Source organism: Mixophyes fleayi, chromosome 1 (genome assembly GCF_038048845.1).
Source record: "Mixophyes fleayi isolate aMixFle1 chromosome 1, aMixFle1.hap1, whole genome shotgun sequence".
NCBI classification, from domain to species: domain Eukaryota; kingdom Metazoa; phylum Chordata; class Amphibia; order Anura; family Limnodynastidae; genus Mixophyes; species Mixophyes fleayi.
The window spans coordinates 166,945,047-166,958,066 of record NC_134402.1 but is presented as its reverse complement, the minus strand read 5'-3'; the positions used below and the strand labels follow the sequence as shown (position 1 = coordinate 166,958,066).

The 13,020-nt window shown below is 45.4% G+C and overlaps 1 protein-coding gene across 3 annotated transcripts in view; it reads right to left on the bottom strand.

Moving 5' to 3' along the window:
- UBA6 (ubiquitin like modifier activating enzyme 6) overlaps nucleotides 1-13,020 on the bottom strand; it is a 126,038-nt gene that overhangs the window by 88,445 nt on the left and 24,573 nt on the right. For 2 of the 3 annotated variants that reach the window (XM_075203371.1, XM_075203381.1), the window contains exons 8-9: nucleotides 9,487-9,609; nucleotides 5,847-5,970 (exon numbers count right to left, since the gene is read on the bottom strand). In XM_075203371.1, coding sequence (XP_075059472.1) covers nucleotides 5,847-5,970; nucleotides 9,487-9,609 — 247 coding nt within the window. The remainder of the gene's footprint in view (nucleotides 1-5,846; nucleotides 5,971-9,486; nucleotides 9,610-13,020) is intronic. The other variant, XM_075203389.1, reaches the window with a different exon arrangement.

Sequence of the window (13,020 nt, the reverse complement as noted above, 5' to 3'; positions counted from 1 at the left end):
TATAATTGCATACGTAGTAACCTTGAACCGGTCTGAACCTGCATGACTGTCAGGCGCCGTCCGCACGGCCGCCTGACTGTATGATCGCGCGTCTGGTTGCTAGGCAACCAGACGCGTCATTTCCGGATCCTCGGCCGCCTGACCTCTGCAGACAGCGCGACCCGTTGCTAGGCAACGGGACGCTATAGTGATTCCCGGCGCTGAGGATGACAGCGCTGCAGCGCTGATTCTATTGGAGCACTCCAGTATTTAAACCTTCTCTGGCCCTCCTACCAGTGCCAGAGTATCAGGTCTTCCTGCCTCCAGCGTTTCTGTGTACCAGTTGCTATATTGTTCCTGACCTTCCTCGTGCTGCCTGTGACCCTTTTGACCCGGACCGTTTGACCACCCCTATCTGGATTCTGCCTTGTACTGCGCTCCCTGTAGATTACCGACCCGGCTTGCCTGACCATTCTTCTGGATTTCCCTTTGTACCTCCTCTACTTGAACGTTGCCGAACCGGCCTGTCTGACACTCCCTTGTATCTCGCTGTGGACTCTAGGAAGGACCGCGACCTGCGTGTCCCTGCAGCGGAGTCCATACTTCCTTGCGGGGGTTCCTGGTGAATACCAGGGGCACGTTAGACTCCGCGCCTTCCTCTGAGTTGCGCCAACAACAGCAGGTACCTTCTACCAGTCAAACACCCACTACAGTCGTGACAGTATACTCTGGCCATGACAACGGAGGGGTCTGGTGAACCGTCTGCTCGTGACCTACTCCTGCATTTGGCCCAACGTGTGGAGCAACAAGAAGCAGCCCAAGCGCATCTTCTACAATGTGTCCAAGGGATTGCTACCCGCTTCGATACATTTCAGAATGCTGCACCCGCTACACCAGCCATAACCTCTGCGGCATCCACAGCATCCAGTGTGGTTACGGTCTCTACAGCGGCCTCCGGTGTACGCATCCCGACACCCGAAAAGTTTGACGGTGATCCCAAGAAGTGCAGGGGCTTTCTGAACCAATGTGCCATCCAATTTGAGTGCAACCCAGGGGCCTTTTCTTCAGAACGCACCAAAGTAGCTTTTCTCATCTCCCTCCTCAGTGGTCAAGCCCTTGCCTGGGCCTCACCTTTATGGGAACAAGGGGGTCCACTTCTTCATAACTCCAACTCTTTCATTGAAGCTTTCAGGAAAGTCTTCGATGATCCCGGAAGAGTTGCTTCTGCAGCTACCAGCTTGTTAAACCTCCGCCAAGGTGACCTGTCCGTAGGGCAATACGCAGTTCAATTCCGAACCCTGGCTTCCGAGTTAAAATGGAATAATGAAGCACTGGTGGCAACCTTTTGGCAAGGTCTGGTGGATCGGATTAAGGATGAGTTAATTTCCAGAGAACTCCCGGCTGAGTTAGATTCTCTCATCTCCATGTGCATAAAGGTGGATTTGCGTTACCAAGAGCGCACGCAGGAACGCTCTCCTGGCAAACGGTTCATACCACGGCTAGCACCCCAGTTCCAAAATCCCATCCTGCCAGTGGACGAACCAATGCAAGTAGGACGCTCTAAATTATCCCTTGAAGAGAGGGAGAGACGCTTCAAACAACGCCTGTGTCTGTATTGTGGAGATCCGGGACACCTGCTAAGAGTTTGTCCCAAGAGACCGGGAAACTCTTCCTCCTAAATGGTGGCGGGGAGGCCGTTTTAGGAGAATCCACAGTTGCTCCCTATTCTAAAGAAAATTCTCCGGAATTTCAGATGGCTGTCATCCTGAGCACCCCCAAGGGTACCTTTTCCACCACGGCCTTTGTGGACTCCGGCTCCTCCGGGAACTTCATTTCGGCGGATCTAGCTTCGCAGCTCCAGATACCTCTGAACCCGTTGCCCCAACCGTTATCTCTGACGGCAGTCGACGGAAGTCGTGTCACTCACGGCTCCATCTCATCCGTGACTTCTCCTGTTCGGTTGAGGGTAGGAGTACTTCACAGCGAAATTATCCAACTTTTGGTGTTGCCGAGGTCCATTAATCCCCTCATCTTGGGGTTACCATGGCTGAGAAGACATTCTCCTCAGATGGATTGGGACCACGCTCAAGTTATGTCGTGGGGTGAAGGATGTCGCTTTGAATGTAATTATGGAATAGGGGACAAGGAATTACTGGCCATCAAGGCGGCTCTGGAGGAGTGGCGACATCTGTTGGAGGGGGCTATATTTCCTGTTACTGTGTTTACCGACCATCGGAATCTAGTGTTCATTCAAGAGGCCCGTTGCCTTAATCCTCGGCAAGCCCGCTGGGCATCCTTCTTTGCTCGATTTGACATGAAGCTCACATTCTGCCCGGGAGCCAAGAATGGACGTGCCGATGCATTATCTCGCTCATTTGACGATTCCGATCGTTTAAGACCATTGGTTCCGCAGCATATTATTGATCCTTCTAATATCGTAGCCCTTACTAGGACCAAAACGTCCTCTCCTCCTCCAGGCCGGTCATTTGTGGAACCCCATCTCCGATTCAAGACCTTGCAGTGGGCTCATTCATCCCGCATTGCCGGCCATGCTGGAATAAAGAAGACTACATCGCTGCTTTGCCGACGCTTCTGGTGGCCTAATGTACGTGCCGATGTTGAGAGATTTATTGCTTCCTGCACTACCTGTGCTCAACACAAAACTTGTAGAAGAGTCCCGGCAGGCCTTCTTCGTCCACTTCCTATCCCCGATGCTCCTTGGGAAAGTGTGGCCATGGATTTTATCACAGACCTACCCCTCAGTGCAGGGTTTACCACTATCTGGGTGGTTATTGATCGATTTTCGAAGATGGCACATTTTATTCCTCTAACTGGACTGCCCACGGCCAGTCGTCTGGCAGATATCTTTATCAAGGAGATATTCAGACTACATGGGTGCCCGAAGGAGATCATTTCGGACCGCGGAGTCCAATTTACATCCCAGTTTTGGAGAACCTTTTGTAAGAGAGTAAACATAGAATTGAAATTCTCTTCGGGATACCATCCGCAAACCAACGGACAGACGGAGCGAATCAATCAGGATCTCGAGACATTCCTCCGCTGTTTTACCTCCGACAACCAGAATAAATGGTCTCAATTCCTTCCTTGGGCGGAGTTCTCCCATAATCAACACATTCATGAGTCTACCGGATTCTCTCCGTTCTTTATTGTATACGGAAGTCACCCTGTGTTTCCGGATCCTTTTCCAGTGTCCTCTTCACCGGTTCCAGCTGTAGATACTCTTTATCGGGAATTTTCTCTCATTTGGGCTAAGACTAAGACGGCTTTACTCAAGGCTACTCAGCATCACAAGATCTTTGCAGATCGTCATCGGAGGGCCACTCCTCTCTTAAAGGTGGGAGACCAGGTATGGCTATCCACCCGGGACCTAAGACTAAAGGTCCCTTCTATGAAGATGGCTCCTCGATTTATTGGCCCGTACACCATCATGCAAGTCATTAATCCTGTATGCTTCAAATTGAAACTTCCTCCTTCTCTGAGATGTCATAATACTTTTCATGTCTCATTACTACGACCACTGGTACTCAATAAATTCTATCGACCTCCCGGTCGTCCCCCACCAATACAAACCTCTTCTGGAACTGAATTCGAAGTCAGTCGGATCTTGGCTTCTCGCATTCTTCGTGGCAAACAGCAATTTCTGGTCCATTGGAAAGGATTTGGCTCAGAGGAGAGATCATGGGTGGACAAACAGGACCTTCACGCTCCTAGAATTCTCAAGAAGTTCCTTCAAACAGGAGGAGGAAGAGGAGGGTATACTGTCAGGCGCCGTCCGCACGGCCGCCTGACTGTATGATCGCGCGTCTGGTTGCTAGGCAACCAGACGCGTCATTTCCGGATCCTCGGCCGCCTGACCTCTGCAGACAGCGCGACCCGTTGCTAGGCAACGGGACGCTATAGTGATTCCCGGCGCTGAGGATGACAGCGCTGCAGCGCTGATTCTATTGGAGCACTCCAGTATTTAAACCTTCTCTGGCCCTCCTACCAGTGCCAGAGTATCAGGTCTTCCTGCCTCCAGCGTTTCTGTGTACCAGTTGCTATATTGTTCCTGACCTTCCTCGTGCTGCCTGTGACCCTTTTGACCCGGACCGTTTGACCACCCCTATCTGGATTCTGCCTTGTACTGCGCTCCCTGTAGATTACCGACCCGGCTTGCCTGACCATTCTTCTGGATTTCCCTTTGTACCTCCTCTACTTGAACGTTGCCGAACCGGCCTGTCTGACACTCCCTTGTATCTCGCTGTGGACTCTAGGAAGGACCGCGACCTGCGTGTCCCTGCAGCGGAGTCCATACTTCCTTGCGGGGGTTCCTGGTGAATACCAGGGGCACGTTAGACTCCGCGCCTTCCTCTGAGTTGCGCCAACAACAGCAGGTACCTTCTACCAGTCAAACACCCACTACAGTCGTGACAGTGACAAGCTTTAACACTATGACGTTCAGTTGATTGTGAGTCACCATTTAGTTTGGTTGTGTTTTTTGTGGAGTGCTGAACAAATACTAAGTTTAAAAGTTGAACAACGTGTCAATTTGAAATTTTTAGTAAAATTGCACAAAACACCAACAGAATGTTTTCAAATGCTTACTACGGCCTATGGGAATGACTGCCTGTCTCATGCGAGTGTGTTTGAGTGGCACAAAAGATTTAGCGAGGGACGTGAGAATGTCAAAGATGATGAACGCCCTGGAAGACCTTGCACTTCAAGAACCGAAGAAAATGTAGAAAAAAAAAATCAGTCAGATTGTTCGAAAAGACCACAGTGTTTGAATGATAGCTGAATCCGTGAACATTGACACCATATGGAAAATTTTGCGTGAGGATCATAACATGACAAAAGTTTGTGCAAAGATGACCCCAAGGGTTCTCACACCAGAGCAAAAAGAACGTTGCAAGGAATGTTGTGTTGACATTCTGTAGCAACTTGACACAGATCAAAACCTGTTTCATAAAGTAATCACCTATGATGAGACCTGGATCTTCCAGTATGATCCTGAAACCAAAAGACAGTCAATGCAATGGAAAACACCATCACCAAGAATGAAAAAAAGCTTGTCATGGTAAGTCAAAATTCAAAGCAATGCTCATTGTTTTTTTCGATATCAAGGGTGTAATTTTGGAAGAATGGGTTCCAGAAGGCACAACAGTTAATCAGCATTATTATAAGGAAGTTTTGAAAAAGCTGAGAGTAAGAGTCAGAAAGAAATGGCCACGCCTGTGGAAAAATGGTTTCATTCTTCACCAGGACAATGTGCCTGCTTACACAGCACTTTCTGTGAAGCAGTTTTTGACTGACAAACACAATCACTACACTTGAACATCCTCCATATTCGCCCGATTTAGCACCTCGCTATTTTTATCTTTTCCCAAAAGTTAAATCAGTGCTTAAAGGGACACATTTTGAGTCAACTGATGCTGTAAAGAAGAAAACGGCAGATATGTTGAAACAAGTGACAGAAATTGATTTGCTCCATGCCTTCGACCAGTGGAAAACAAAACTACAGCGATGTGTTAGTGCAAATGGAGAATATAATACCAATAAATAAAGTTGAGTTATTTAATCAGTCTCGTTATTTAATAGACATACCTCGTAAAAGTTAAATTTAGGAGAAAAATATATTAATTTCTTCCTGTCAAAAGTAAGCCCAAATCCCTTGGGCACTTAACTAAGACTGAAGAGGCTACAGGGGGTTGCAGAGGGGAGGGGTTTGTCAGCTTTGCTACATCAATAAAGTTAACCTGTTAAGTGCCAACTCCACCTCCTCTCTCACAACCCATGGTAGCAGTGACCCCCAGATAGGATGAAAAGAAAAACAATTACACTGAGCTTGTCTACTTGATGCAGCTCACCTGAAATCTGATGTGTGGACCCATTTAAAACGCTCATTCCATTGACTTCACGGAAAGTTACAAACTGCCCAGATTCAAGTTTGTGAGGCAGGTTCTCAAAGCAAGTGACCACACCAGGATTAGACTGAGAAGAAAATGTGTGTGTTATGGCTAAGCAGACCATCTTACATATAAAGCTGTTTCAAACACAAGAAAACAGTAATGACACATCAGTGATTTCTGACCTTACACTTTTTTTACCTATTTGGTAAAAATGTTAAACTTTATTACAAGATAACTAAAAAAGAACATTGCTGTGAAGATACCGGGTTTATCTGGCCCAATGCTACCCACTTCTTGCTGGCTGGCCCCCCACGGGTGTCTTGCTAAGCCAGGGAAGTCTACCCAGTACCTTCTAGGGTTCTCAGTCACTCAGGTAAAATGCAGTTAGAAAGTAAAACAACACATTTATTATAACAAAATCACTAGAATATTATGTACACACAGTAAATAAATGCCAGGCAGGTTTACCACATCATCTGTCCCTTACCCCACTAGCTTAAGGAGCTTCAGTCACCTGGATGTCCTGACTTAAATGGATCTCTCTCAGCTGCATATGTAGACTCCGGTAGAGAAAGACAACTCAAAACCAGATCTTGCAACTTCCATGAATGAAATCCCAGAATGAACAACCCTCCCCCCTGGAGTGTCTCCTTATAGCTACAGTCTACTTTCCACAGAGCTTTCGCCTCTATAGCCAAACCCCTGGGCCACTCCTTGTTAAACATTGGTCAGTGCTGGACTAGGGGGCTTGGGGGGAGTGAAGATGAGCTGTCCTTCCACAGAACCTCCCCTGCTAGATGGCCTGTCTGGAATAGTCTTCTGAGAACAATGGGCACTAATTAGTTTATCACCGCCAGTATCTTGCAACCTGATCCCTACACATAACCCCCTGGCTTCACTTTAAAGACAATGAATAACAACCTCACTGCCACATCACCAATATACAACAAAATACATATTTACAATGAGTTACAATGTCCCCTTATCAACATGTAATTAGACACTGCAGTGGTATTCTATTGAGCTGGGGAACAAAAGCAAGGGCTATAAAAAGTACATGCTATAATCCACATTTTTTGAGAAACGAGGGACAGACTGATTAGGATGATATTAATACCTTGTTTCACCAGATGCATTTATAGGTAAACAAAAGTCAAAATACAGAAAAGTTATCTGAGATAATACACCACAAAAGCCTTATTGCAATTAATGCAAGGGTTAATTTTGAAAGAGCATGACACAATCAAATAATAAAATAAAAAACAATCACAATGCTGACTCCTCATTACCTATACTACTGCAAGCTATTGCTGACAAAGTTTACTCCCACAGAAAAGATAGACCACATGCAATCCAGGATTATGCTGATAAAAGCTGATGTCCATAAATCCAGATACCAAAGAGAGGAGACTGAATCCCTAAATTGAAGGTCTCTAACCGATCTACTACATTTTCAGTCAATGCCTTCCTGCAAAAATCCAAAATATGAAATGACAAGATGGATGCCCTAGGCCATCAGTGGAGAAGTAACAATATCAGATAAGTAGGGCTTCCAGTAAAGATGGAGGAGGCATGCCAGCTCATTCAGAGAGATTTAGCTCATAGACACAATATGCTATGCTATTCACAGCTAGATAGAGTCTGCTGTGCAATTCAGATTCATCCATGTTAGTTTCTATGTTGGAAAACTTGTTTGGGGTAAAAGTATATTTCCCTGGCTGAATCAGTTTGAAGGATGCAAGTAGGGAGGGAAGTAGGTAGCTGTGGGTGCAATATTTTCCAATTTGTTCATTCCATTTTTTTTTAGGGAAGCTGTTATCTTAATGTATTTGCTTGACTCCATGCCCTTCCCCCCCCCCCCCCCCTCATGCCACCTAGTATACACATAGTAAGAATCTCTCAGAGTTGGCATATACCATAACTTGGACTCTCTGTGGAGGGAACAAGTTCAATTAGAGGAAACCTATTTGGGTCTATAATTGACACTTACATGCAATGTAACGGTGCAAAACAACACAAATAAGAGGGTACTGGTATTTCAATTCCTAATAAAATACTCCCCTGACTTACTTTTCCTCCACAATGATTGCCACCCAAATTAGTCTACTTAAAACACCCTTGCGTGTAATGAGCCTACTAACTTATAGATTTTTCTTATTATCTGAAGAGGTGTCATACACATTTGGGGATATATTTTTTTAAAACGCCAATTTTATTAATGACAAAACCAAATGTAAAAACTAGTAAATATAACCCTTTGGTCAACAAACCCATTCAATTTCAATTGCGTCATATTAAGGTTGACTCCCCCTTAGGCTGATATTTTGCTGCCGTCTTTAATCTACAATAAAAAAAATGTGCATATATGCTATAGGGAATTAATCTGTTTATACGTATATCTTGCCTACTTGAGTGGGTGACTTCAAAGTTGTACCTAATTATTGTATGGGTAGATGCACATTTGTGAGTCACAGGTGTGTGGAGATGCAGACATCTATAGAACATGGAGCTACTCATAATACCGGAGACGCACACAAACCACCTCCTTGGACTACATGTTTGTTTCTTACGGAACACTCACCCCTGATCATTACACTTAACTTTGGCAATATAGCTCACTCCACACAGGAAACATGTAACTCTCTTGGCTTAATCTCATGAATTGTATGGGGGTTCCATACAGACATTTCAAATTATCTTGATATAAATATTAATAAAAATATCAAAACTTTTACTGGTCGCAATATTCCTCTAATATACTGTGCAGAGATTTGGACTTGAACCTTCACTTATAAGATGGAGGGGACATAATCTACTTACCCTAACATATAGAATCATATATCAAAGCTCTGCCCTGCAATAAAGCTCTTCAGAAGGTATTACAGTGGATGTTTACACAAAATACCTTAGTCTCCTGGTCCCGCACTTACCATGTTGTTTTAAAAGCTCATATAAACGCTTTGCCCTACCCCATTATTGTGACTCTGACTGTAGTTTTTCTAAGCAAGTAAAAATCCAAATGAAACTGCCCTATATTGCTGATCAACTCAAATACAAAAATACTGACAAATGTATTAGCTCAGATTGTTATACATACCATAATACACAGAGACTGATCAAGCTTCAAGTCCACACATATATTAACGTAAGACATTTAATATTGAATATACAGATAACGCCTTTCCTGCTGAAGACACAGGTATAGCTTCTAACTTAAAGGGGCATTTCTACCCAAAGAGGAATATTGCACACACAAACCTTATGCACATTATGCATCACCATTTAATCAATACTAAGCAATGGTGGTTATATATACTCAATCTAAAGTAAAAGTGAGCTGGAATACTAAATAGCCAAGTAATGTTCTCATACAACCACGCCACCCATTTTCAGTATATGCCAATTAAGAGTTCCTATCCGCTACACGCAAGAGTACCTATATAGTGTAAATGTCCTTAGTTGGTCATCCTTATTAATATAACATTTGTAAAATGTGTCATTGTTTCCTTTTTTATATATTTTTTTAATTAAAAAGGTATGCAAATAATGTGATATGTTTTAAAATTAAAATGATAATCATTCACAATCCATCCTTTACCTGTGTTATACTGGAAATAAATATCTCTTTTGGCTCTTCCCCTGTGGTGTCCAGCACTTCAAATTCATCACCAAAGTCACAAAACAAGTAGGAGCATATGCCATAAGCATCTGAGCAGATGAACTGAACAACAAAGAAATAAATATTACAAGTGTCTCCACTGTTATTAAACAAATGAACAATTTTAACTCATAGCATGCATTTTTCAAGATGTTAAAGAGAGGATTTTGGTACTTACTTCAAATCTCTGTATCTATCTGGGGGACACTGCTACCATGGGGTTGTAGGAGGGCACATGGAGTTGGCACTTTAATATTTAACTAACTAAACTGCTGCCGACTCCTCACTTCTGCAACCCCTGCTAGATTCAGTATAATATAAAAGACCCAAGGAAGGAACCAAACAATCAAACATTCAGCAGAAGAGCAAAAGGGAGGGACCACAGTGTAACCCAGATGGATTCAGAGAAAGAGATTTGACGTAAGTACCAAAACCCTCTTTTCTCAGCCATCCAATCTGGGGGACACTGCTACCATAGGGACCTAACGTAGCCCCTAAGGGGGAGATTGCTCATAAACCTCTGCATGCATGCGGCCAAAGGAAGCATCCAAGGAACCAAAAACATAAAACTGATAAAATCTGGTAAAGGTGTGAACTGAGGACCAGGTAGCAGCTCTGCACAACTGATCCGCCAAAGCACCGTAACGCGCAGCCCAAGATGCCCCAACTGAACGCGTGGAATGAACAGTGAGCCTCTCCGGCACCTGCCTACCAGAACTCACATAAGCCTGTCAAATCATAGATGTAATCCAAAGAGCAATGGTCTGATTGGAAGCCGGGTAGCCATTTTTATGAGAGTCATACAAAACAGAAAGAGTCCGTCTTACGACAAGCAGAGGTCCTGTTTACATAAGTACGCAAAGTCCGTACTACATCCAACAATGAAAATTAGGAAGCCCCTCAAGACGAAAAACCCTCCCGAAATGCAGGAACCACTATCTCCTGATTTACGCGACAACCTCTTTGGTAGAAAAGAAGGCATCGACCTCAGATCCGCTCTATCCCCCTGGAATACAAGGTAGGAAACCCAACAGGATAAGGCCCTGAGCCCTGACACTCTGAGGAGGAGAGCGGGGGGAGGAGGAGACCATCCTAAAGATGACCACTTAAAAGAATATCCTTTGAGATGGAATCAGCTGGTGACTTCGGATAATTTACTATCCATCTGTGCTGTTCTAGGAACTGAATGGTCAAGGGAAATGCTGGTCCAGAATGTGTTTTGTAGAAATGGTCCCTGATCCAGAAGGTTGGATATGAGAGAAAAGGGTCAACCTGGTCCGTCCACGAGCAGAAGAATGTTGGCATACCAAACACTCCAAGGCAAGTTGGTCGCCACCATAATTACTGTACGGCTTTGATAAGGAGATCATCCAGATATGGAATTATGTTCACTTTCATGGCTCTGAGACTGGCGGCCATGACCGCTATAATCTTTGTGAGGCGCCGTGGAGATACAGAAAGGAAGCACCCCAAATTGGAAATGGTCTCTACGTACCGTGAACCGAAGAAGGGACTTAAGCCCTTCCCAAATGGGGACGTGGAGATAGGCATCCTTGATGTCTATCGATGCCAGATACTCCTGCGGTTCCAGCCCATTGATGACTGAGCGGACAGATGTATTCCGAACTTGTCCACCCGCAAATGCTGGTTTAGGCCCTTGAGATTTAAAATTGGTCAAAACGACCCATCCTGTTTTGGGACCAGGAACAGACTGGAGTATAAACCCCAGCCTTTCTGCAACTGAACCTTGCATATGACTCCTGCTGAAAGAAGTGAAACGACGGGCCGAATTAAGGCCTGTTGTTTCAGTAAGTCTCGAGGCAAAGGGTTTGCAAAGAGACATAGAGGAGCCGAACCCAAGAGATCTATCAAGTATCCTCTGGACATGATCCCCAAGATCCAGCTGTCTCATTAGGAAACCAGCCACTGAACCCTGAAGAGTTGCAGACGACCCCCCTCCTCCTCCTGAAGCTGCGAGGAGAGAGATTTGTCCAGGACCTTGGAGGTCGGATCCCTCCTAGAGAAGGATCCTCTACCCCTACCTCGGGACGAAAATCGTCCACCTCTGAGGACTGACCTCTGCTAGCCTTTTGGCCCCGAAAGGACTGCCAAAAGGAACTGAACCTGGGCGGTATAGCAGTAGGAGCATTAACTGGGAGGAAATTACTCTTACTTCCAGTGGATTGAGAAATCATAGTGTCCAGTTCTGGACCCAGAGAATGGCAAGGCCTCCAGTGACTTCTTGGACTCCGTTCCTGCATCCCAAAAGAAAAGCCAAAGTGTCCTGATAGCCGCCATAGCGGAAATGGTGAAAGCGTCCGAAGCTACGTTCTGGACTGCTTTGTAAGAAAGCCAGACGCTTCTTTCAAATGGAGCGCTAAAGGAAGAAGCTGAGTCTTGTAAACCTGCCGCCAACTGGTCAGCCAGGTTTCCATGGTCCTGGCCACCCACGCAGATGAGAACATGGGCCTAAAAGATGAGCCCGCTGCTGCAAAAACGTTCTTAAGAAAACTTTCAGTCTTCCTATCTGTCGGGTCCTGTAGGACCGCCGAGCTGGGAACCTGCAACGTGGTATGATAGGCTAATCTAGCCACAGGAGTATCCACTTTCGGTATCTGTGCATTCTGCTCCTGTAATGGATAAATTTGAAGAAACTTATGAGGAAGGGAAAATTTCCGGTCCGGATTTTTCTATGCAGACTCTGCAATTTCTGGAAGCTCTGAGGAGGAAAGAGAAAACACAGTCTTCAGCTTTGTTTTGTTTAAAAAGACCCTCAACCGAGTCATCCTGCTCCTTTGGTTCCACCAAGCCCAAGGCCTGGCGCACTGCTACCACCTGGTCATGAACGCCTTGATTTCTGGAATTGTCCTCCCAATCAGCCCAGAGTGGAATCAGAAACCTCTACCACCTCCCCTTCTTCCTCAGAGGATCCTTTACAGCCTGAAGCCGAAAACAGCATGAGATATTTAGCTCGCTTGGGTCTGGGGAGGTAGAAACCCAAGGGAATCCAGGAAATGGTTTAAACAGTTCAACCTCCTTCCCAAAGAAGAGGACCACGCTGGTTTTCCCTGGCTAGATTAAGGAAATGGAGCAAAAATCTGGAACACTGCCCCCACATTAACTTCCGTAACGGAAGTGGATACCTCTTCCTGCACTCCTGCTGCGAAAGATGGAGTGGAACCTGCCGCAAAGATAATAGGGGTTGCCTGTGTTTACGCTTGACTGGTTATAAGCTGCACGAGTAAGGAAACAGATTTTGTCAATGAAGACACTCATGCTGGCCCCCACGCAGACTGCGAGGACGTCTCTTGCATCTGCTCATCCCGCGCCCCGGCCTCTCACTGTGCGCAGAGCGCATCCTGGTCAGTCTGGCCCAATGGAAGTTTAGCAGACCATTCATAAAACTTAACCCCAGACAGATTTTCCCATATCTGACATGATTACAATAGCAGAGAGGGGAATACATTAAAATGG